Source organism: Xiphophorus maculatus, chromosome 20 (assembly GCF_002775205.1).
Source record: "Xiphophorus maculatus strain JP 163 A chromosome 20, X_maculatus-5.0-male, whole genome shotgun sequence".
In the NCBI taxonomy this organism is placed as follows: Eukaryota; Metazoa; Chordata; class Actinopteri; order Cyprinodontiformes; family Poeciliidae; genus Xiphophorus; species Xiphophorus maculatus.
This window is the reverse complement of record NC_036462.1, coordinates 6,284,617-6,311,707: the sequence shown is the minus strand read 5'-3', so window position 1 is coordinate 6,311,707 and position 27,091 is coordinate 6,284,617. Positions and strand designations below refer to the sequence as shown.

Here is a 27,091-nt window from a genome sequence, read left to right as displayed (position 1 = left end):
AACAACAAGCGTGTCACTGATTGGCTAATCTTTGCTGCATTTAAAATTACTGACCAATGAAAGGTCTTCATTTTTGGACGTTTAAATTTGATGACGGTGCGTTCATTGACACTCGGGATTTATCAACTTTGTTGATAACTTTGTTTTAATGACAGTAATTTATCATACAGCGGTACATTTGAAAGAAGAAAGATATAAACTATGTAATAGTTATCAGATACAAGTCATAACTTTTGCATTAAAGCTTTTGTAAAATTTGATATTCAGTCGTCGTCATAAGATTTAAAGTCACAATTTTCAATTTCAGTGTCACTGTTATGCCTTTGAAAGTAAATATTATAACCATCAGTGAAACTATGGCTTTGAATCTCATAAATAATACCCCGTACCATACCACTGTCTAGCTTTCATGTGGTGGACATGTGAAGTTGTATAAATTGTCTGATGTAAGTGAAGGCACCTTTTCTTGTAATGAACTGTAAAATCTAAACAGTCTGCGTTAACCCTCACTGGAATAGCGGTGGTTAATGAGTTAAAGCACCGAAGATCAAGATCGATGATCTCCTCCGGGTCCACCTCGCCTATCCTCCGTGACGTCCAGCGTGCTCCCGGTGATTCTGAAGGTGTGTTGTTGTTGTGACAGCTTGGTGCAATCTAACCGGAGAGGCTGCGTAACGTCAGTCCGTGATGTTAGCCAGCACCGTTAGCATGCGAGGCTACTTAACGGCAACTAGACTCTGTGTAACGACAGTGTTTTCCGGGCGAGCCTGAGGGTCAGAGCTGCTCTTAATGAAGGTGGAATTACGACGGACGACAGAATAAAACGAGGTGATGTTTTGTTTAAAATCAAAGCTCATTTAAATGCTGAAAGTGATCGACTTATTTCTCTTGCTGGTTGTTAGGCTAAGGTCAAGAAGCTGGCCAGTTCGGCAGCTAACGCTAAGCGATACCTGTCTCTATAAACGTGTAATGTGACAGTAAGTCCTTCTGTTAGCGGATAATGGCCGAGCCTCTGGATCACACTGATCGGGAGTTAAGATGTTGTTTTTATAGGGGTGGCTCTCCAAAAGTTTCATTCGCTGGAAGCTACCTCTGTGTAAATATGATTGTACAAAAGACCAGAGGCGTTGGTAGGTTTTACCACCCGGGGACTCAGCCCTGCCAACACATATTTAACTATTTATAGAAATGTATTGATTTGAATAAGTCACTATTTGCTCGGATATGTTGTAATTACGGTACAATTTGCATTTGCACTTTATCAATTAATTTTATGAACATCGAAACACTGACATTTTAGCTTAAATAAGCTTTATGTAAAATAGGTGGTCTTTGATCACTCAAGTCCTTTGTGGTTTTATATGAATTACTATATTTTCTTGACTTAGTTTATTTATTTATATTTATATTAATCATTCAAATTGAAAAATACTTTGATTTATCCCAAAAGAAAATTAAATGTTATCCAAGTATCTTTAAAGAGAGTGGATGGTGATGCTGTGGGCATCAAGGAAGGACCTCCAGTAGCAGTCAGTCATGCAACGAATTTGAAGATTCCTCTGATTGAAGGCTGTTGCTGTATCACTGTCATGACATGCTGACAGATTCATTTTAATGCACCAGAGATTATTTTCTATTATAACATGTCCCAGATGACACAATCAGTTGTTGGCAATCACTGCTAATCCACCTCATTTGCTATCTGAATATACGGTTAGGAAGCCGGGAAGAGAAACATTGATTGGTGGAAGAAATGCTTGAACCTCCTGCTCTGCATCCTTGAAACCTCCTTTTCAACCCCTCTGGAATTTGTGATGATAATTCAGGTGTTATTTTGAGTTTTTAGATGCTCTGCATCAGGAAGGATTTTTGATCCTACTTTTTGCCTTTTTACAGTTGTTATCATGCGTAACCATGGCAACAAGTTTTTTTTTTTTTTTACAACTTGGATTAGTATCCAGAAACAGAGGGAATAATTCAACCAAAAAATAATCAGTAAAATAAGAACTATTGTAGCAGACCTTTATTTGTATTTTTTTGCTCGATTTTTAAAAACAAAATATCTCTGGTGTTTGGAATATTTATATGGATTTAGAAACAGTTTTGCTAATAATAATAATATTGAAAATTTGTATCTTCTGTGTGTGATTTCATGTTACTTAGGTAGCTACCCGTCGTAAGGAAAGATTTTTTTGCTAAGGTTTTGTTTTGAAACCTGCGTGCATTCAGGTTTCCTTCCTTGTTTGCTCTACTTCAGATTTTCTGACGTCTGAAAATCAGCAGTTTGATGATATTTGTTTGATTAGAAGGCTTGCATTATGCTGATTGTGTTGTATTCATGCAGGGCTGCCTAGTCATGCTGCTTTATGAATGATCGTTTTATTAAATAGGTAGTGGCAGTTATCAGATCGCACTGGGAGCTACTGGAAGCTTTAAACAGGATGCAGTGGCTTTTGTGGCTCCAGCATCCTGCCAGATATTCTATTTTAATAACCTCTCCCCTCTCAAACAGCTTGTTTTGGTTATTCAAGATGGCATCACAGCATTAGGAAGAGAGGAAAAGGATTATTTGCTTATTATTTACCAAGCATTTCTCTGGAAATCCAGGGAAAACATCCAAAGATAGTAGATATTTTAAGCTCTGTATAGTCAGTCATTGTCCGGTTAAATAGGAACATTATTTTTCTGAAACTCTGTTTGTATTCAAGCCAGAAAAGTAGAGCGCTTTGCAAATAGTGACTCGGACTCCTGCTGAGCTGTCTCCATATGTCCTGTCTCCTGCCACCATCCTTCTGGTGGTTTTTTTTATTTGCTCCTGACAACCGTCCTCTTGCAGTATTTTATATTTTGTTTTTATCTGATATGGGCTACTGTTTCAAAACAAACATGGCGGATGACGCATCTGATTATTGCAGAAGTTTGCAAAGGCTGCAGTAGGACTTACCTTGAGGCTTGGATGTTTGTAAAGCTTCTCCCAGTTACCTCCTAATAAGGCAGAAAAAAAACACTTGAAAGTTTTTATATTTTATTTAAATGTCCTGAATGGAGATAAGCTGTCTGTCTTTGTCCTGGTTTCCCTGTTTTACGTTGAGACACATGTTTGATTGGTTAGAGCCAGGCCTATGTGTTTTAATGTCCAGAAAATATCAGTTTTACTTTATTGTCTTTTAAATATATATAATAGATAATATATGTATATAAATGATTCCAAACATCCATCCACTGTCTATACTACACCTGCCACAATAATTAATCCTGCTGGACAGTAAATTGTCCTAGAAGTATTCAATAAACGATAATATTGTTGTTTTGAGACCACTTTCAAGTGATGTAATGGTAGTGGCTTAATAAAATCAAATTCTCAAAGGTCGATAAATTTTAATTCTAATGAACATTTAACACTGAAACTGGAAGACATTTTAAATATACAAAATAAATAAACAAAGCAACAGAAACAATAAATAAAATGAGTTATAAAGTCTCTGTAAACAAAACTCTTAAAAAAAAAAGGGCTAGTTGAAAAGACTGAAAACTTTTCATCCAGTTTTTAGTAGAAAGAGGAAAAACAATAAATCATGCAAATGGAAATTATTGAGTTTGTTATAATTTATCATGCCATTAATTAATTTATTGTTTATTGGATCAGTCTTAGTAGAGACCCTGAACAGGTCAAACATCTAACAGACCAGTTAACCCAGCAGTCATGTTATTGGACTGTGGGAGGAAGCGGAGTACCCAGAGAGACCCAGACATGAACAGGAACGACATGCAAACTTCAGGCAGGAAAACTTTAATTAAACCAAACAGGCTAAACAGAAAATCAATACAAGTCATTATTACATTATAAAAACACTTGGAATTAAAACTGATCATGATTCAAACGAGGCATATAAACCTTTAAGTTTCTGTGTGCATAATCAGAAAGAAAATCCTTTTAATTAACTGAAAAATAACTATCAAAAACAAAACAGTAGCCATTATTAGAAGCTGTAATGACAATATGAGATTTCCCACAATTCTCTCTTCTTCACCCGTCGTTCTGATGCTTCCTGATCTCTAAGACCGCCAGCAGGTTGGGTCCTCTCACCTGGTTCAGCTGTGAGCATCCGTTACTGTGGCACTTATCAACAAGCTGCATGTAATGCAGTGGAGATTTGTACAACAGAGTATTAGAGCCTGACTAAAATAGTTTTAACTTAAGAGAGTCATTTGTAAAAGTAGGAGGAAAAAAGTGCCATTAATTAGAAAAAAGCTTTAATAGAGCGACTGAGCTCTGTTGTGACCGTCTCAGCAAATCAATCTGGTTGTTTTTTCAAAATATACACAGTCATTTGAAATATTAGAACCAAACAAAGTTAATTTTGTTTTTTAAAACTGTGAGAATGAAGTCGTAACAGAATGAAGTAATAATATTAAGAAGATAAAGTAGTGATTTAACTGCTAGGTGAAACTTAGCGTGGTGATAAAATGAGGAATGTTGAGCATCGTGTGAAGTTATAAACTAATATCGGTTTTATAAATAGGGAAATATTTTATATTTCCACGCATCAAAATTATTGTACAAACGGCCGCAGAGCCACTGAGCTGGTCACATCAGACATTAATAACTGCTTTTTTCTAATATAACAACTTTTTTCTCATAATTTTGTGTCTTTATTCTGCTAATATTATGACTATGTTCTCCTAATGTTATGACTTCATGAGGGTGATGAATCTAAGCAGTCGTTGATAGATTTCTGACAGTCGTTTGGGACTCAGTGCAGCGATTATTTCTGTCTGTACCAGAAAAGTGAGTGTGAGCAGGTCGCCTGTGAGGTTATCGGCGATGTTTCTTTAGTTTTCTCCTTTATTTGGCTGAAAAGATGATTCTTTAGATGAAAAACAGAATAATTTATCTGGAGACGGAACCAGCAGCTCTTTTCTGCCATGAGATCTGAATTGTGATGTGAATGTTTCTCATTTAAAGAAGACAGACTGACATGCTGGGTGCTGTGACTGCTGGCTCAGGTTTGTGGTGTCAAAAGAGGCTGTGTGTGTGGGCATGTGGGTGTGTGTGTGTGTGTGTGGGGGGGGGGCATGTGTGTGTTGTAGCTGATGTGGTCTGTCTCTCCTCCCAGGCGAAGGTTAACGGGACACATTGTTCTCCTGGTTTTCTGTGTGTATCACTCAGCAGTTGTTGGATTGTGTCAGGGGACCCAGCAGCAGCAGTTGTGTTTGTCTTATATATATATATATATATATATATATATATATATATATATATATATATATATATATATATTTTTTTTTTTATTTTATTTTATTTTTAAAACTCAGCAGATGTGAGTTTGGGTTGGATGGCACATCAAAATGTTGCATCTTTTCCCCAAAACTGTCTTCCAAATTCTTGATTCATCATTTCGATAGTTTTTGTTTTCTTTTTCTTTTTCCGTATTTATTTCTTCCTCTGTTGTTTTTAGATTTTTCTCGGTTCCCATATTTTCTGTTTACAGATGTTAGAAATGTATCTTATATAATTTGAAACAAGACTAAAATACCTTACAAGCAACTTTTCAGTAAGAAATAGGAACTTGTTTAAAGTCAATAATTTCTTAATATTAATTTTTAAAAAGTACTTATTTCATTGGCAGATTATTTCACTTATAACATGGGAAAAATGTCTTGTAAGTGAAATAATCTGCCAATGAAACTAGTACTTTTTCACAAATATTAAGGAATTAGACTTAAAACAAGCTGATATTTCTTGCTGAAATTTTTTTAAGTTAGTTGTGTCTTATTTCAAGTGTACCGAGACATTTGCACTAGAAACTGGACAAAAATACGTGTCAAGATTTTGTATTTTTGGCGCTAAGCTGTTCAGTGATTTTAAAGTTTTTTCTTTAGTTCAGTATTTTAAAGTTTATTCTCTCAGTGTAGGGACTATAGAACTTTGTGGTGTTCTCTATCTTGCTGGTTTTAGTCAGAACGCCAGCAGCAGCATTCTGGATCATCTGCAGCTGGAGGATTGATTTATTTTTAGTCATACCTGTAAAAACACTGCTGCAGTAATCAATGCAACTAAAGATAAACCATGATGAGTTTCTCTAGATCTCGCTGGAACATTAGTCCCCTAAAACTGAAGCTGTCTAGATCGTTCCTCTTTAGGTCCAAAGAAAATAATTTCAGTTTTGTTTCTGTTCAGCTGGAGAAGGTTTTGGCACATTTATCAGTTCTAAGCATCTGTTCAGTGATTGGGTGGTTCTGAGTCACCTAGTGACATGGCCTGTCACAGTAACAAAATTTGCTGGACAATAAATTATCCCAGAAGTTATTCCAATGAACGATAATGTTGTTGTTTTGAGACCATTATAAAGGAGTGTGATGGTAATGACATAATAATGCAGGAACACATTCTCAAAGATCAATAAACCTTAAATTCTGATGAACATTTAACAATGGAACTGGAAAACATTTTAAATATCCAAAATAAAAAACAGAAACAACAAATAAAAAGAATGATGAAGTCTCTGTAAACAAAATTGTCCTTCAAAATAAGGGCTAGTTGAGACCAAAGAAATTGCAAGAATCTGACAGTAGAATGAAGGTATTCTGATACAAAACGTATAAATAGGATGAGATCATTTTGTGATGAGAAGGGGTGGGTTTTAATAAGTTTATATTTCTACCCACTCCTTTGAACATTTAGTGTTTGCATTGCTGGGATTTTAATCGGAACTTGCTGCGTTCAATAAAATACAAAATACAGAAAATAAAAAAAATTTTTTATGGTATTTTATGGTTCCTCTTGGAACAGAAATCTTTGTTCCTTAACGTTTGCCCTGAGTGATGAAGCTGTGTCCTACATGTTTTTCTTCTGGTTTTTGTCATTTACTGAACCCTGACGTCAAACCTGTCCTGCTTTGCTCCAAAAATGAGTTTAAGGAGTAGAAAAGTTCTTACTCTGACGTACTGAACGCCTGCAACGCGTCAGCGAACCTCTTCACAGAGTCAGTCCGACCAAAATAGAAAACCGTCTCTGCAGCAGTTTCAGTTCTTCAGGTGATTCTGATGAAATAATGCACATTTATGGCTTTCTACAGTGGAATCTGAACAGAACTTCACATCTGTTTTATTTATTAAAGATAATAATAATAATTTTTGGACTGCACAGTGGTGCAGTTGGTGGCACTGTTGCCTTGCAGCAAGAAGATCCTGGGTTCGATTCCCTGAAACTGCTGAGTTTGCATGTTCTCCCTGTGCATGGTGGGTTCTCTCCGGGTACTCCGGCTTCCTCCCACAGTCCAAAAACATGACTGTTAGGTAAATTGGTCTCTCTAAATTCTCCCGAGGTGTGAGTGTTCATGGTTGTGTGTCCTGTCTGTCTCTGTGTTGCCCTGCGATGGACTGGCGACCTGTCCAGGTGACACCGCCTCTCACCCGAAACGTTCGCTGGAGATGGGCACCAGCACCCCTCCTGACCCTGCTATGGACTAGGGTGTTAGAAAATAATAATAATTTAAAAACTGCTGATTTGTCCTCAGATGCGCTGAAAACGTTCACTTCCAAAAACACTAAAACTGTTTACTTCAACTCTTGGATATTTCTGGAAGTTCCTAATTGGCTCTTTCATCTGTGACTTAGTGAAGGACGAAGGATTCCCACACACACACACACACACCCCACACACACACACGCCCACCCACACACACACCCAGCCCTGTGGTCAGTCAATTTGAAATAGCTGCTTAATCAGTCTGTCAGTGTTGTAGAGCTGAAGCGGACCGGCGGCTTTGTCCCGGTGATTGCTGATGATGTAAGATATGCTCACACAGATCCTCTAAGCTGATTGGCTGTCTGAACAGGTTGCTCACCGCACCAAGAAGGACATGGGGGGTCAGATTAGATGTGATGTTGTTTTTACCTTTGCTTGCTTGTTTGTTGGAGTGGTGGACAAAGTGCTGAGAAACAAGAAGTTAATAATGCTGAAGACTTTTTGTAGAACATAGAAGACAGAAAGGTTGTTTTCTGTGGCCTGGCTAAGCCACAGTGATTATTTTTTAGATTTAATTTGGTTGAAAAAAAGAAAAAAAAACATCAAGGAATAAAAGTAAAACAAGGTAAAATAAGAGGATATTTAGGTCTAATGATTGCATTAGTTTTGTTTTAACAGAAGCTGATGCAACATTTTGCTGCAGTTTGTGAAAAACTAAGTAAAACCTAAAGGAGTAAAGAGAGAGGGAGAGTTTTTCCTGTCAAGTACGTAATTAACTGATCGTCAGCTACTGTAAGCATATCTTTAACTGTTCATTCACACCAGCCCTGTTGGGTCTGCTTGAATCCAACTCCACCTCCATTTGTCTAGAAAGTCCGGTTCGTTTGGGGAGGTGTGAACGCATAATCGGCTCCGCCTACAAACCTCTGTCTCGGTTTGGTTGAAGTGAACTCTGGTTCGGTTTGAATGCATATGTGAACGCCAAGCGGACTGAAGACCGCTCCAAAAGCAGGAAGTGGACTACAGCGCAGGGCATTCTGGGTAAATACAACCAAAACAAACATGCTAGTTTAGCGCTAGCAGGAGAAATAGCTCATGTTTTTATTATTATTATTATTTTTACCAAAGACAGAAGAGAAATCCTACTAAAATGTAGGATACCTGCTAAAATGTGATACCTCTACATTTTTGTTTAAATTTTCCGAAGAACAAAGTTGCGTTCAGTATCTTAAGAGGTTTTTCTATTGTTTCCTTCAGTGGTTCTTGGTGTAGCGCCCCCACAGGCAAGGAGGAGAACAGGTTTTTCAATTAGTTTGGTTGGTTTTACACAGAGCAGCTCAAAATGTAATGAATGTTATAATTTTGGTTCCTGAATAGATCATACCAGACTACCAGGCAGCAAAGCACTCTAAGAGGGGTAGTCTGCTGTTCTTGAAGGTTTTTTAATATAAAGCATAGATGTAAACATAGTGGACCCCATGGTGTTCACATCGGCCTGCAAACTGTTGAGACCTCATCTAAAAATGCTTGTACTGCCTGTTTTAATAATCCCTTAATATGCATTAATAAGAGCAGTGGAAATAGTCTTGGTGCTACCGCAGAAGCAAACCCAGTTTTTCTTATCTCCACTCTTTGGGGTTCAGTCAATCAGCGCCATGGAACAAGAATGGCGCTCCGAGATTGGCTGCTTTCCAAACGGCAGCCAATGGCGTATCAAGAACGATGCGTCTGGGTATTTCAGCTTCCTGAGCTGCATTTACTTACAAATATTTTTAAATGTGCTCAACAGAAACAAATATGAATAGGTGAGTTTTTCACAAATGATTTAGAGTTAGAAAGTTTATCCAATGTTGAACCAGAGAAAAAACCAAAACCCTTGAGGATTGACTTTATGCATCACTGGTTTAGACCAAGCAACAAATAATGGTTAATAAAAACCTAATAGACTGTTTCTATTTTAACTTTAATGGAGGAGAGAAAAATAGTTTGTGAAAATATATTAGGATGAAGATACAGCAGTGGGAGAGATCGTCTCCTGATGTATTTGAGGTCAGTTGGATTTTTGAAATAGTCCAGTGTGTGTTGGGTTAACACACATGAAAGGACGTCCCTTTGCCCTCCAGCAGCCCGGACACACACCTGTCTCTCCATCAATTCCCCAGAGACACAGAAACCCATAAACAACGAGGGCTCCCCTCACTCACACACACACACACACACACACACACACACACACACACACACACACACACACACACACACACACACACACACACACTGATAATTTAGTAGCTCTGGCTGCTGAATCAGGCGGTTCATTATTCCTTTAAGCAGTTGGGACATATAGCGGCTCCCTGATTGATCTGCTCTTATTTTAACAACTGTCCTGATTCTGTTTATATAAGCAGAGTTCAGTTTTAAAGCATGAAATCCAGAAATGTGATTGATTTTGCAGAGAAGATATGCTCATATGGTGTAAATAAAGGCATTGAGATGTTAGTCTCTCTTCCTTCTTGGTTCAGTGGGTTATTAGTATTTCCTTATTATAGAAAAATTAATTGTAAAATTAATTGACTGTTTTAATTCTTTGCAACCTCCTGGACCAATGAAACCAGTGAGTCATCTGCCTCATTTAATCCTTAGCAGCATAAAAAATAGATGCATGTTTTGCACTGGTATAATAGATCTGCATAATAGATCTGCACACTACTGCTGCATAACATATCCAACTACAATCATCGCTGTAATTTCAGTGTGTCCAATTATTGCAAGGATGCTATATTTATTCCTCTCATAACAATAACATGTTTATCCAGTTGGAGAGACTCCAAACCTACCCTGATGATTTATGTTTCAGTGGCTGTGATGCTAAAACATTCAGAAAATGGCAGAACACTGGCTAAAGCTCAACAAAGAAAAGAAAATGTATCATATCGGCTGAAAAAAGTATGTAACAATTAGGAATGGAAACAATTAACCATTTGGAGCTTCTCCCATCCATCAGAGGGCGCCGCTGGTCATCCTTAAGCAGAGCCAGTTGACACAGAAACAAAGATGGCGGGGCCATACCAGAACAGATGGAGTCTGGTGTGGGATGCAAAATTCAGTTTATGCGGTTCTGCTTAGAAATATAAACGCATGACAAGATCATTAAGTTATTAGCTTAAAGGCACTCATTCAGCTGAGCAGCGTCAACTTTTCAAACTAAAATTACAGCTTTTTTATCGAAGATGAGGATGTGATGATGATGGCAATTCAAAGGACAATACGCAAAAAAACTGACATGAAATAAAAACACGATGCCAATAAGTTCTGTTGATTTTGAGGTCTTTCTAAGTTTAATAACGGGAGAAAACCACATCTTTCTGTTTATTCAGTCTGTGTTTAACCCACAAAGAATGTTAAAATATAATGATGTGCTTCTTTTTTCAAATTCAGCACATGAAAACTGTAGCCCTTTATGTTATGGAAAGACGGTTTTCCCTCCTGATGAAATGGGAAAAGTCGGGTTTTTAAGAAAGTGGCAGATTTTCAATTAATCGTTTGTCAATCGATGGGAGCAATTAACTTTACAATAACTCATTAATTGACAACTTGCATCCCTAGTAACAATTTTCATTTATTGTTGTAACGATAAATTCTAATGAATGATATTTTAAAAATAAAACGGACTGTTGTTGATTATTTTTTCTATTTTCTCCACTGTTTCTTCCATAAGAGCATCAATAAATTATAAAATGTGGTTAAATGCAGTCACTGCGTGCTGCTGGGTGACATAACTCATGTGTTTATGTAACCTGCTCCATATGGAAATGTTTATCCAGATCAATATCTGTGTTTGTGGGACTCTGATTGCTGAGCTGTTCAGTCACAGCCACAGTTACCTAAAAATGAGAGCAATGAAGTAATAAGTAGATTTTTGTTGTCACAATGGTAACAGAAATATAATTTTATGTTAACGCATAAATAGAATAAATTTTAAATAAAGCTTTCGTAGTTGTACAACAACTCAAAGGACTTTAGACTACAGACAGATTCACAACACACACAGTCATGCACCATGATAACGATACAATTTACAATAAATAAAGAACTAAACAGCATTAATTAGGGTTGGGCGATGTGGACTTAAAGTTTTATCATAATATTTTGTGGTATAATTGTGATAATGATTAAAATAACAAGACATTTTTTTATTTTTTTTAAGGTAAAAAAAAATACCTAAAAAATACCACTTTAAAAAAATACCACTTTTTTAAATCTCACTTAAAAAAGTGAGATTTATATTATAAACTTTACACAGTAATGGCATTTAATTATATTTTCAAATTTATTGATACGATCATTGGAGAAAATAGTAAAACTAACAACCCCAATATGTACAATTTTAGGATATTTTGAACATCATTATCGGGAATTTATTGTGACAACAATAAATCAAAATTCTTATCATGATAAAAAATCTATCACAATAAATAAAAAACAATACGATGGTGTTAATATCGTCCTGCGCCTTCCCAGCTGCTAGATGAATAAAATCATTTTTTCCATTGAAACAACGAGGTTTTCCTCTGCTGGTTTGATCATTACTGGACCACCTCTTGTTGCTTAAAGCAGATTTTTAAGATACATTAAACAAAAAGCACTTATGTTACAGACCCAAAGAGTCCGAACGGATCAAACTTAAATAATGAGCCAGCATGCAGACTATGCAGACTGCTTACAGGTAATATTTTTTTCTTCATCTTAATATGCATTTCTAACATTGTATTAAAAAAGGCTTAAGTGATTCAATAAAAATCAGCAGAATGTGCCAATATTTTAATCAGATTTAACCCTGAAAATAATCAAATAATCAAAAGATTCATCGATTACTAGATAATCATTAGTTGCAGTGCTGCTGTTTTGCAAAGCTAACATGTTCCTGATTGGTAAAATAAACGGCGGCTCCTTGAAGGACACGACTCAGAGGTTCTGCTGATCCCAGAGCAGATGTGACCCAATGTTTACAGATCACTCCTCTAACTGAAATGCATTGCTCATGGGAAAGACTGGGTTTCTGTGTGTGTCTGTGTGTGTGTGTGTGTGTGTGTGTGTATGTGTGTGTGTGTGTGTGTGTGTGTGTGTGTGTGTGTGTGTGTGTGTGTGTGTGTGTGTGTGCGTGTGTGTGTGTGTGTTGGCGTCTGTGTGTGTGCGCACGCTTGGTCAAGGTTAGATTGTGACTTAAGATCCGACAGGAGTTTTTTCCGCTGCGGTTATATTTCTGCACCCTGCGAAGAGTCGTGTTTGTGTTAAAGCGTTTGTTACCGTGACGACACACTGGACTGGGTCACTCCCATCCTGTCACAAGGACGTTCACCTCATGCACTGCTGGTTCTGGTCCTGGTTCTGGTGGATCTAATTGTTTTAACTCTGGGTCATTTGAGATGTTGGTTGACATCAGGACTCTGTGGGTTCTTTAGTTCTGCAACAAGAAACTGTGAAAATATTTGTTTATGAACTGAAACGATTAATTAAAATGATTGTCAAATAATTTAACGATCGATTGTTAACTGTAGCATACACACAGAAAAAGGCCATTTGCTGAAAGAACATATTCAGAGCAGTAATTAAGCCAAAATATACAAAATATATCTACATTTTGCATTTAAGATAAAAACGCATTTTGTAAATAATGTTTTAATCAAAATTCTTTAGATGGTATCGATTTAGCTTCACCCGATTTAGTTTCACTAAAAGGAATGCTGGTGGCCCATAAAATGTTTATTTTGTTATTTTTTAAAAAGGTTTAATTCTTTACTTATTTGCATATTTCATTGTATTTCTAATATTCTATAAAACATTTAAGTTGCTAAATTAAAAATCTGTAGAATGTCAGAATTTTTAAAAATTAAATCTATAATTGATTACTAAAACTATTTGTAGCTGCAGCCCTAAGTAAATTAGAAAATAATTGAAACTTTTATTTGTTTCAGTAACATTTTTTACTTGTAGAATTTTATATGGATTATTTGCACTCAGAATCATGTTTTCAAGCTTTTATTTCTGTTAATTTTGATGATTTTCTACTTGCAATTAAAAGTGAAAAATTCCAGCCTGGCCATAATATTTTGTCAGAGAGTTGACCTGAATTCAAAGTCCAAATAGATGGAAATTGTAAAACAAGATGGCGGCCCAGGGCGCGCTAACGTCACTCTGGACTTGGGAAACCCCAGGAGTTCATTGATGAGAAAAAAATCCAGATTTTCCAAACACTAAAAACCAAAAAAGTGATTAATTGATGAGATTGATTTATCGTCCCGCCCCAGTTAAACATGTCAACATGTCGGCTCTCCTGGAAGTCAGGTGACCTCTTCCTCCAGGCTACGACTGGAAGCTGGAGTCTGTTCAGATGTTTTCTACTCTGCTTCATTAGAAAACGGTTAATTGGATCTGGCGGTCCCTAGGAACCGTGTTTGGCCTCCTTCTGTTTTTAGGACACATTGTTTTAGCTTTTAGGGAACCAGGAAAGAGAACGCCTCTCTGATATTATGAATCATTAAGTCTCTGCTTTGTGTCACTTCCTGTCCTTGCAGTAAGCGGCGACCCCCCACTGACTGACACCCTGCGATTCCTGTGGTTCCCACGCATCCTGTCTCCCAGCATCCAACTTCAGTGCGTCGGGGTTCTGACGGGGGTTTGGACTATCATTGGACGCTTTATTAAGTGGCTATTCGGTCTGGCGCAGCCTCCCCCTGGGGCTGTACCTAACCCACAAGATGGAGGCGTTTCTCTGGAGCCCTTCATACACCAGGTGGGCTGAACCCGACAAACAGCCCTGAATACAAAGAACCTGACTTTTACACTGCAAAAACAGAAATCTTTCCAAGTCATTTTAGTTTCTAGTGCAAATATCTTAGTAGACTTGAATTAAGACACATGAAACACAACATATAAGTAACTTTTTATCAAGACATAGCAGCTTGTTTTCAGCCAATGATTCCTTAATATTGACGAAAAAGTTCTAGTTCCATTGTCAGATGATTCCACTTAAAACACTTATGGGACATTTTTCCCATAATGAAATAATCAGCCAGTGAATTTAGTACTTTTTCATCAATATTAAGGAATTATTTACTAAAAACACTTTTAAAAAAAACATCCAGCTGTTTTCTGGCAATAAGTAAATGTTTTTGTGTGTCTGGAAGACGAACTGTTGCTAAAACTTTCTGAATGTAACGTCACAAATCAGCACCTAGCAACCCCAGCAGAGCTCCAGCATGTTTGGTCAGCTGGTTTTTTCTCATTTTGGATTTAAAGTGACATGACTCCCTAAAGCAGCTGAAGAGGCAGAACTGACCAGACTGAAATCTCATTGTCCAAGAATCAGTATGAACATGTTAGATATGTCCTAACAGGTCACCTTTAAAACAAACGCCTGTGTCTTGCTAAAAAAATGTTTCTAAGTTAATGCAAGTGTTCTAAGATTTGCACTAGAGACTAGACTGGAAATACTTATAGATTTTGTGTTTTTGCAGTTCTTTGTTTAGTTCTGAAAATCCAGGATGCATGGCAGTTTTTCATGCCTGTGTGTGTGTGTGTGTGTGTGTGTGTGTGTGTGTGTGTGTGTGCGTGCGTGCGTGCGTGCGTGCGTGCGTGCGTGCGTGCGTGCGTGTGTGTGTGTGTGTCTGTGTTGCAGGTGGGGGGTCACACCAGCATGATGTGGTACGATGACCACACCGTGTGTAAGCCTCTGATCAGCAGAGAGCAGCGCTTCTATGAGTCTCTGCCTCCTGAGATGAAGGAGTTCACTTCCGAGTATAAAGGTCAGTGGCCGCTCTCTGATGTTTCGGATCAGAACCGCTCGGCTCTTCATGCCGCCAGATCTCATCTCAGTGCAGCATTATGAAACCTGCTGCACACATTACTGGAACTGAATTGATTAATCAATTATCAAAATAATCATCAACTAATTTAGTTAGTCTCTCTGTGGTCCAGTAATTTTCGCTCAGCTCAGAATAACTCCCTGCTAAACGGCTGGAGTGGCAGAACGACGCAAAGGAGGAAGGAGATCCGGATGTTTAGTGGAAGAGGAGACGTAGCGGCTCTGTTCTCCATCAGCGGCTGCTGCTGGATCTGCCTGACAAACTGATGATGTAGAAACAGACCCAAACAAACGCTGACAGCGTTGGTCCTGTTCCCTGTGTTAGTAGAAATACTTCATGGTTGATGGAGCAGGCGTCTTATTAATCAGTCTGTTCAAAGATGGAGTGCTTTTTGGGGGGGCTTTTTTCTTTAAAGCTGGCCTGTTATGCTTCCTTGAACAGGTTAGTATAGATCTGTACAAAATAAAACATGTTCATAACATTTTTTGCACAAGATCATTTTTAGATGGAGATTTTATTCTGCTCAGCTCTGCGTATTTTGAGCTGGTTTAGGGCGTCCTGTCACTTTAAATCCAAATAATCTGCTGCTGGCCACGCCCCCAACTCAACGTTTGTACTCCAACATAAAAATACCTGCAAACAGGTAAACAATTATACAACTGTATAGCTTTGAAAAGCATCAGTGGAACCTCCTGCTCAACCAATAATAACGCAGCAAGTGGTTTCTGGACGGCAAATCAACAAGAAAACATTTGTTTTTTTCAGCAGCCACTATATAGCGCATGCAGTGGTAAAACCAGCTGACTAAACATGCTGGAACTCTGCTAGGGTTGCTAGGTAACGGACCGGGTTGCTAGGCAATGGCAAAGTGTTACTCAAGATTTGAGAGATTTTTGAAATGGCTTGTTTTCCAGACATCAAAAAATACTAACCCATTACCAGAATTGGTTTGGTGTTTTTTTTTAAGTGCTTGAATTGTTTTTAGAAGCAGTAGAGTCCAAAATGGAAGTACAAAAACGTGCAAAATGTAAATTTTGCATAATAGTTCCCTTTAAAATTTAGAAATTTTTTCCTTTTTTTTTTTACTCATGACCTTAAACACTTGGGTGTTTTGAAAGAAAATAGAGGGTGAATAATGTTCAGAGTTTGAGTTGGACTGATAGATAAAGTGAAAGCACAAACCGAGGGGCTTGTTGTGACGGTTCAGCCGGACCCAGAAAGCCAAACACGTCGACCAGCAGCACCACGGCAGACAGACCAAACCGTCCCATCAACCTGCTGCAATCATTCCCAAAACCAGGACACAACACAAACTGTGGAAACCAGCGTGACCCATTTCCTTACTGAGCTCTTTGTTAGAATAAATCACAGCAGCTTTAATGGGACAAATTCACAGTTTAAACAAACACGAATACTGAGACGGAGCTCTGAAAGCCAGACGTTCGGTTGTGTTTGGAGAAATTACTCCATAATCATCTGAAATAATGCATGCAGTTTAGTGAGGTTATGTCCCTGGAAGGGATTGAAAGGCTTTTAAAGAAAATGGATAAGAGCACAGACACGTTGGTGCTACTGGAGCACTTCCTGTTCCCACAGGATGCAAGAGGAAAAATCTTTAGTCTGCTGGTAATGCAGGGATTTTCAAACCTCTCATTACATCGTGAAAAAAGTCTTATCCTGACAGCGACAACATCCCAAAGCTAAAAGTGTTCAGGATTGCTACTTTTACCATTTTCTCCACATTTTCTATCCATGACATCATCAGTAAATATCAATAAATTTGATTAGATGCAGATCAGTGATAAAAATAATTTCCCTTTTGGTTCTGATGAATTTCAAAATGTGAAAACTTTTTTTATCATCAGTTTTATCACACAAATAACACAAAATATAAAAAATAAAACAGAAGTCCGATAACATGACAGCTGCTAATCCACCTCATTTGCTTTTGCTGCACCTCGTTTTGAATCTGTCTGGCCGTTTGGGTAGAACTCTGGTGGAAATGAGGATCCGATCTCTGATGGTTCGTCCCGTTCTGCATCCATCAAGATTTCCTTTTCAACTCCTCTGGGATTTGGGGTAAAACGTTCAGGTGTTATTTGAGTTTTTAGATTCTAATTAGCTGCTCCCATTTGTAAAAACAGTACCTTGTCACCATGGTTACACATCATAGTTGTCTAAAAGTTAAAAGTTAGGAGCAAAAATTCTCCCAAGCTGCACAGCATCCAGACCAGAGGGAATAATTGCATCCAGTGACTAAACCAAAAGAAATGAACAAAAGTCAAGAAAAAGAACCAATCAGAGCTGCTGTTGTAGCGGTAACTATGGAGAAATATTTGTTTGCAGATTTTATTCCATCCATAGAAAAAAAAGCAACTTTCTGGGAATTCTCTAAAATCTGAGTCAGGAAGGTGAAGTTCAGGTATATTTGACTCCCTCTGCAGGTCCGACTCCATTAGGGAAGCAGAATATTTTCTCTGGTGGGTCTGCTTTCCCACCAGTCCTCCCTGATGTTGACAGCCGCCCAGCCAGCCTATATTTAGCCCTGGATCCCTGCCTGCTGCCATTGTCCTGCTGATTAAATAACAGCAGACAGACAGCTGCCCAGGAGCAACTTCTCCAAGCAGTCAAGGTTGTTTTGCCCACATATTTTCTGACACTATCTGATGAAACATTGCGCTGCTCAGTGGTTCTGCAGATGGAGGCGCCTCTGCAGAAGATGCTGGCAGGTAGAAAGTTTGATTAATTACATGAAAGAGAAGCTGAGCTGACTTTCATTGTGACATTATTATGAACGGAGGGAGTTTCCACCTGGTTTCTGTGGAAATAAATAGGAAAATTAGATCTGAAGCAGGAGAACTGAATGGTTTGATTTGTTTATTTTTGCCTCTGTGGGTGAGAGCGCTACCCAACACTCAGTCCAGCTTAGGAAAATCTGCCGGATTTGAATAAATGTTTAATCACACTGAGGATCTGAAGCCCTTTTATAAACAACGGACTACAAAAACACAAAATCTTACCAAGTGTTTTTGGTTTAGTTTCTACTGCAAATGTTTTATTCCACTTGAAATCAGACACAGCTAACAAGTAACTTTTCAACAAGATTTAAGAGCTTGTCTTAAGTCAATAGTAATTGAGTATTGATGAAAAGGTTCTAGTTACTCTGGCACATCATTTCACTTGAATCATGGAAAAATGTCTTGTTATAAGTCATCATCAATATGCCAATCATCAATATTAAAAAATTATTTGCTTTAAACGAGTCCCTATAACTTGTGGAAAAGTTCTTGTGACGTCACACTTGTAGCTGACGGCCATCTTGGCAGGCAGTTGCAATGGGGTTGCTATGACAACAATAAACAAGCCACAAGCTTAGGACTAGCTCTCGCCTTGATCCTATCTAACTTAAAAATAATACAAGTGCATTACAACTAGTCTCCACCCCTGGGTAATAATAAGATAAATATCGGTGATATTCACTGTAGTGCTTTCTGCCAAAGTAGCTCAGCAGCTTTATAACCAATTGTTTCTGATCGTCTCTGGTTCTGTCTGTCAGGCGTGGTTCTGGTGTGCTTCGAAGGCGACTCCGACGACTCCATCAACCTGGTGGCGTACCCGTACGTGGACAACATGGAGGACGTGACGGAGGAGCTGGAGGAGCAGGCCGAGCAGAGGGAGGAGCGGGCCGAGCAGAGGCAAGTAACAACCTGTTCACTTCATCACTAAGCTGCGCTTCCATTGCAAAACTTTACAAATATTCTGCTTATGTCAAAAAAACACTTTTGTAATTGTATAGTTTCAGTTAAATAAGAAACAATGCAGAAGAGTTTTCCCATGTTTTAGTTGCTTTTCTTTTCTTGAGTTTGTTCATGCTGTAAGTAATTAGAAAATGCTGCACCATCGTTGTCCTACTACTTCCTGTCACCTTTTTCTTTGTCTTCTCCACAGTAGTAACTGTTTTTGATCACGTGACTTATGATGCAAAAAAACATGTTTCCATTGCAATTTTGCAAAATAAACCAACTTTGATACAACAAAAAAATTACCTCATTCATTAAGCAAGCTGATTTTAGAAAAGTCAAATTGCTCAATTATAGACGAGTTGCAGCGTGACGTCACATGCGTAAGATCCGCCCTCCACCTCCCAGCTGGAGGGCAAAAAGCTGCTCGCTGGTGATGATTAGCATTGGTTTTAGCTGTTAAGTTGTCAATATAACGCGCTAAATCTTGAATGTATGCGTGATGTTATAAAATAAAATGAAGGTGGTGCTTTGCTACTAATTGTCAACACTATGACAACTAGATAGGAAGGTCAGGAAAAAGTTTTAATTCTAAAGAAATAGCGAGGGAGAGGAAAGTAGCTCAGTTATGCTAACCTGACTTTGACAAACTTAACATGTAGATGTGTTGCAGAATTCGGTGTTTCAGTTCAATTAAAAATTCTGCGAAATTTCCGGATGTATACGATAACATGCAACATGTCTATATTGTTAATGGAAACGCATCTACTGATAATTTTAAAAATATTCACAAGATGTGTGATATATCGACTGTCGTTGTTTATTTGAATGGACGACAGTTCATTAAATCACGATAACAACCTGCTTTCCTGCTTCAGTTCTGTGAAACAGAGCCCCCGGCTGGACCCAAAGGTCCGCTCGGACGTCCTGTTCCAGATGCTGGACACGAACAGCGGCGTGGCATCGGAGAAGATCAGCCTCAACCCCTGGAGCCTGGTGTGCCACAAGCAGCAGCTCAACCGCATGAGATCCGAGTCCAAGGACCGCAAGCCCTTCAGTATCCTTCGTCCATCCGCCTGGACAGCCTGCACTCACCGTGACTCACTGGACACTTTGTTAGGCTCAGCTGTGGAATCACCTGTTTAACTCGGCCAATCGCATCGCAGCAACTCAAAGCACAGGAGCTTCATGGAGTCTTTTTGTTTCGCAGTTCCTTCAGAATTTCATAATATTTTTTGTGATTTTTAATTTTTTTTTCCCCCTAATCAGAATTACTGATTTTTTTTTTTTGTGCGACTTTAGAAATATTTGCAGGGATGTCTGCAGCATTTTTTTTCATTAACCCGTTCCAAAAAACTATATATACAAGAAAATATATAAGAAAAAAATCAACAAACAAATTAAACTAAAATAGGTCGATTTTTGTACCATAGCTGAGGCTTAGGCAGCAGGTTAGTAGAAGTAAGAAATACTGCCACCTGCAGGTGGGAGTTAGCGTCACTTTAACACGATGGTGGTGGGGGTTTTTTAACCACCACTTTTTTTGTGAAAATTTTGCAATGAACTCACAATCATTCACTAGTGCAAATAAATACATAAATCTGCATAAATATTTGCAACCTTCAAAAACTGGAATGTAATTTTCTTTTAGCTTATTTTAATAGAACTTCTTAAAAAGACAAGTTAAACCAAGAATTATGAAAAATATTATGTTTTATCTCTGGGCTGCACAGTGGCGCAGTTGGTAGCACTGTTGCCTTGCAGCAAGAAGGTCCTGGGTTCGATTCCCGGCCAGGGTCTTTCTGCATGGAGTTTGCATGTTCTCCCTGTGCATGCGTGGGTTCTCTCCGGGTACTCCGGCTTCCTCCCACAGTCCAAAAACATGACTGTCAGGTAAATTGGTTTCTCTAAATTCTCCCTAGGTGTGAGTGTGTGTGTGCATGGTTGTTTGTCCTGTATGTCTCTGTGTTGCCCTGCGACAGACTGGCGACCTGTCCAGGGTGTACCCCGCCTCTCGCCTGGAACGTAGCTGGAGATAGGCACCAGCAACCCTCCCGACCCCATTAGGGACAAGGGTGAACAGAAAATGGATGGATGGATGGATGGATTTATCGTTCTCAGACTATGGCTTTTTTAATACCTAAATTTTATTTAAGCAGCAAAATAAATATCACTTTTGGCACAAAATGACATAAGCCATTATTTTTGGAAGGCAATTATATTCGTACAGTTGAAAACAACAGAGACACAAAAAAAATCTCTTAACTTCATTTTTAAATGTTTGTTTTTACCCACAAATTATTAAAAACTATAAAAACTCATGTCCCTTAATTTGAAGGAGCAAAATTAGAAAAACAGATTCTCGTCTATCAACATTTTAAATGTACTTAAATGAAGATTTAGACAATTAACATCAGGATTGGCAGATTTTTTTTTTAAAACACATCAGGATCGATTCAATTAGTAAAACTTGCCTGATTGTTTTTTCAGGGTATCAAAATGGTTGACAAATTCATATAATATCAGTAAATATCAGGCATTGTTCATAACAGAAGTATAAATATCGAATATGGGAATCGGCTGAAATTTTCAAGCCTGTAAATCCCAACTTTTGGTGTAAAAGAAAGCAGAAATCTTTTATTTCTTTTTAAAATCAAATATATTTGTATATTTTTCCAACTGACATTCTTAAAACTAGATCAGAGTCAGTCTGCGGTCGATGAAATCCTCCAGGTTTTATTCCATAACTGCGGCGTCTCAACCAGAGTGCCTGCTGCTGGAGAACATCGTCCACCCCTTCTCCTTCCCCTGCATCCTGGACCTGAAGATGGGAACCCGGCAGCATAGCGACGACGCCTCGGAGGAGAAGGCGGCCCGACAGATAAAGAAATGCGAACAGAGCACTTCGGCGAAGCTGGGCGTCAGACTGTGTGGCATGCAGGTAGAATGGCGAAGGAAACGCATCAGGATGCAGCTGCGGAAACTCAGTCCATCTTTCATTAACCCAACGTCACGCTTCACTCAGCTGCAGAAAAGTGGACAGAATAGCTAAAATTGAAAACGTTACGTTCAGTTTTTATTCAGTTTCCAACTTCTTTTGCTGAATTAGAGAATACATCATTTATTTCCTCTACTTTTAAAGCAGCAGTATTATGTAACGGTAACTTTTTTGGGCATTAGCTCATGTTAGAATGTTAATCCCTCATCAGAAACAAACCGGAGTGTTGCTTTGATTCTTCGATGTTTGCGAAATTCTTTAGTCTCCATGGCAACCATTCAGCAGTGCAAAGCGCCTGGGTGGACCTAGCCCCGCCTTCCAGGTACAGCTCCTCCTCAGAGCTGCAGTTTCCGACCTGCCCTCCCCAGCCTCAGCTCCTTCAGACTAGGCAGCAGCAATTAGCAAACACCTGGTGGAACTGCTGAGCTCATTATAGGAGCTACTTCTCACTGAAACATTGATAAAAAAAAAGTTGCTAAAGGGTTAATAGAGGAGCCATGCAGTGATGACGTCCTGAAGGTGAAGTTTCAGAAAGAGCAGGAGTTTCTTAAAGAGACAGGCCCGGGGCGTGCTGTGGTGGCGCAGGGGGTTAGCACGCCCCACGTTTGGAGGCGTTAGTCCTCGTCGCGGACGTCGCGGGTTCGACTCCCGGTCCCGACGACCTTTGCTGCATGTCTTCCCCCCTCTCCTCACCCTCCTTCCTGTCTGCCTACTGTAGAAAAAATATGAGCCACTAGCGCCGCAAAAACTCTTCGGAGAAAAAAAAAAAAAAAAGAGACAGGCCCAATTTCAAGGTCTTAAATCAGGAAGTGAAATTTCTTTTCAGTCATGTGTGATATTTATATAGCATTTTTATAACAAGTTGAAAGTAACATAGTTTCTTGATTATGATATAGAATGGCACTATGTGCCTGGTAAATACATAATACTACCCATTTAAAGAGGACCTTTTATGTAAAATTCACACTTTGCACATTTTTGGTCCTTTGTTTGGGTTTCTACTGCTTCTAAAAAAAACAGCCCAAGCGCTTAAAATAACCCACCCAGCTGTGTTTTTTTTGGGGGGAGTTTTTTGGGTAATAAATTAATGTTTTCTGGTGTCTGGAAAATAAGCCATTTCAAAAACCTCCTTATTGTTGAGCCAATCTAGGTGCTGTTACCTAACAACCCAGCCTGTTACCTAGCAACCCAGGCTGAGCTCCAGAACATTTGGTCAGCTGGTTTTATCGCTGCATGTGCTGTACAATGGCTGCTGGAAGAAACAAGTGTTTTGTTGTTGACTTACCATTCAGAAACCACTTGCTGCTTTTTTGTTGACTGTGTAGGAGGCTTCACTTCTGCTTTTCAAAGATGTGTTGTTGTATGATAGTGCATCTGTTTGCAGCCATTTTTACATGCGAGTATAAACGTTGAGTTGGCCAGCAGCAGCTTCTTTAGATTTAATGTGACAGGATGCCCTAAAACAGCTCACAATAGGCAGAACTCAGCAGATGAAAATCTCATTATCTAAGAATCATTTTGTGCTAAAAAGTAATGAGCATGTGTTGTTTAGACCGATCCTAACTTGTTTAAGGAAGCATAATAGCTCACCTTTAATACCAGTATTGTGTTCTGCAGAGTGATTTTGGTGATGAATTATTTAAACGTCGCCCTCTCCCCCCTGCAGGTGTACCAGCTGAGGACCGGCCTCTACTTGTGCAAGAACAAGTACTACGGGCGCGACCTGTCGAAGGAAGGCTTCCGCCAGGCGCTCCGCCAGTTCCTGGACAACGGGAAGGGCCTGAGACGGGACCTCTTTGAGCCGATCCTGAATAAGCTCCGCAGCCTGAAGGTGGTGCTAGAGAGGCAGGAGTCCTACCGCTTCTACTCTTCCTCGCTGCTCATCATCTACGAGGGAAAGGTGAGCAGATGGGCGAGTTTCTACTTAAGTCTTTATTATGTGATTATTTATAAGAGATCGCTGTGGTGGATTAGCTAAGCTAACAGTGCGGTGGTTGATTAGCTCATTTAAACACCACTCTACTGATGATCTGTCAGTTGGTGTTTAGGTTCCCTTTTTATTTTACTTTATTTTTTTAACTGAACTGAAACACAGAATTCTGCAGCACATCTATAAGTTAAAGTTGTCAAAGTCAAGCTAGCATAGCTAACTTACTTCCTTATCCCTTGCTATTTTTTCTTAACTAAAACTTCCTAATCTTATTGTCTAGTTCTTGTCATGTTAACAAGTAACAGCAAAGCACTGCTTCCCTTTTCTCTTCCATACATTTAAGATTTAGCGTGTTATGTTGACAACTTGACAGTAAAACCAATGCTAGCCATGTTCAGTGAGAATTTTTTAATATTAAATGATTTACATTTTGTTCAGTTACTAAGTACTTCAGTTGCCTTCTTACCAAATACTTTTTTTTCTCTTATTGAGTTATTTTGTTTTAGACGTCTAAGTAAAAAGTAAAGTAAAATGTCATTCTCTTATTTTCACAATTTTTGGATACTCTACCTGTTTCTGACGGAAATGAAGCTCAGATTAATTTTTTTAATGAAAGTTTCACTGAGTCGTTCCGTCCCAGCGGTGTGACGTCTCAGGTTTGAGTTTCTGAATGTAAAACTACAAGCTGACGTTTTTCTGCTTCTATTTTTGGTCTGTAACTCCTGAGGGAGACGCGCTTCCAGAATAAAATGAGATGACATGGAGCTGAGACTGAACCCAAACTGTCAGCCTCTGGAAGGGAACGGGCTAAATAAAGAAACTCGCATCAGAACCGAGCAGAACCGAGGTTCAGATGATCCTCTGTAGGTTCACTGCTGAGGAAATCTGTTAAGATTTCAATGATTAAATCGTCATTTTTACAACTCTTCCTTTGTAATTCTGGACTGACAGTTTATTAGCACATAATTAGCCGCTCCAGCTAATTTAACAAGTTTCCACTGTAATGTTTTAGGTCTTATGAGTAAATCTATCTGTTACAAAGATACAAACCATATTAAAAAGAATGTACTATAAAAATATGTTTATTTCTCAAAATTCAAAGGATTAAGTCTCCCGTTGGGAAATAAATGGTAATACTGACTCTAGAATCAATAACTAAGCTAATGATAATCACAGTAATGTAATAAATTAATAGGTACCACTGACGCCTTGTAGTAAGAAGGTTCTGGGTTTGAACCCGGGCCTGCGTTCCTCCCCGGGTTCTCCAGTTTTCTCCCACAATCCAAAAACAGGACAGTTTTTACACCTGATAGACTCGGTTTGATTTGGGAGCAAATTGTCAACATTTCTTACATTTTCAGCTGCTGTGGAGTCAAACCAAACAAACTTTTTGGGCAACCTGTTCCCCTCCTCACCTGAGGGGGCGCTGCACCAAGAACCACTGAAGGAAACAACATGAAAAAGGGGAACAGCTTTTGCAGTTAGTTTGGATGGTTTGACTCAGAGCAGCTGAAAATGTAACAACTGTTATGGGACTATAAGGTGTGAGACCTTCCTGGTTCTGTTAGTTTATAAACCGGACCGTTTCGGACCTGGTTGACTGACTCTTCTCGCTCTACTGCAGGAGTCTGAAACTGCCCCGCCGCCCGGCCCTGGGCAGAGCGCCGCCCCTGCAGACGTTCACACCGCTCCCTCTCCTCACTCCGACATTTCCAGTGAAACGGACTTCAACCAGAACCAGGACCAAGACTCGGACCTGGAGCCTCTGTCCTCTCAGGGACCCAGACATTCGGCGCCAGACGCCCCCCCCTCTCCCTTTCCGCCCAGCGTGACGGACTGCTGCCCCTTTGTGCCCTGCCCCCCATCAAAATGTCCCTCCCCGCCGCCGCCGCCTCAGCAGCCCCCTCTGGTGGACGTTCGCATGATCGACTTTGCCCACTCCACCTTCAGGGGTTTCCTCGACGACAAGGTCGTGCACAAAGGCCCGGACCATGGCTACCTGTTCGGACTGGAGAACCTGATCCATATTCTAGAGGACTTTCGAGACGAGAACCTGCCGTAGCTCCAGAGGCTCCCTCGCGGTTCTGTCGGACCAAACCGGCTCGGTTCTCTTCAATAAACAACAAAAAAAGTCCTCCCACTCTAGAGATTGATCGGTCTTTAAGCAAACACACACACACACCTCTTACTGTGAGTCCATTCAGGTCAGACCGCACCGAGGAGACGGGACGGCGCCGCCAAAATGGCCGCACACCAAACTGATCTCTCGTTACGAGGACCTCCGTGGTTTAAAGCATTCCCTCACCATCACACATCAATGCCTAACCACAGAGCGGCAGTGACATCACAGCAGGTGGCCCGCCGCCGTCCTGAGGGGATTTTAACTGCTTTAATCCAGAACGGTGCCGGTTCTGATAAAAAGTTAGAAACAGCAGCTGAAACTACAGAGAAGGGTTTTAATTGTGCATAAATGTAAAACAAAAGCGGCGCCTGCAACCCGTCGGCTGGCAGAAGAAGGGAACCGGTGTGGCCACTAGGGGGAGTATTTTTCTAGATTAAAGCATCTTTAAGGGAAGCTCAAAAATCAGAGGATTTTTCTCGTCCTGTCGGCCGGACTCAACTACATCCTGGGAACATTGTGGTTGGACGAAACGTCCACTGACCGACCAATCAGCTCCAATCCCAGCGCAGCTCCTCCTCCTGGCTCCTCAGAAACCGAAACCCACAACAGTGAATAGGGGCCAAAAAAGAACCAAATATCCACTGAAAAACTCAGACATTAAGAGAGTAATTTCAGAAGTTTTCTGGAAAAAACAAGGAAATGTATGATCTCTAAAAGTCTAAAATGTGCAAGAAAAAAAAAATCTTAATTTTTTTCTAGAAAACATTGTGGAAAATTTTCCACTTTCTCCAACCAAATTTGCAAAAATGTTTACTTTTAAAACTCCAAATCTCCAAAAGAAATTTACATTTGAAATTCAGTTTTTTTTCTAGATTATTTCTGATATTAATCTCAAACGTTTTTGTTTTGTTTTGTTTTTTGGCAGGAATCTACTCGTTTCTTTTTTCTAACCAAATTGGCCCCAA

At 39.3% G+C, this 27,091-nt stretch overlaps 1 protein-coding gene across 1 annotated transcript; it reads left to right on the top strand.

Moving 5' to 3' along the window:
- Positions 1-466: 466 nt before the first annotated feature.
- Positions 467-26,922, top strand: LOC102223418 (inositol hexakisphosphate kinase 1-like). The gene is made up of 8 exons (XM_023325771.1): positions 467-623; positions 14,047-14,264; positions 15,150-15,276; positions 18,893-19,031; positions 19,955-20,133; positions 21,842-22,017; positions 23,741-23,974; positions 25,629-26,922. The coding sequence occupies exons 1-8, from the start codon at positions 557-559 to the stop codon at positions 26,064-26,066; spliced, it is 1,578 nt and encodes a 525-aa protein (XP_023181539.1). The 5' UTR covers positions 467-556; the 3' UTR covers positions 26,067-26,922.
- Positions 26,923-27,091: the final 169 nt, after the last annotated feature.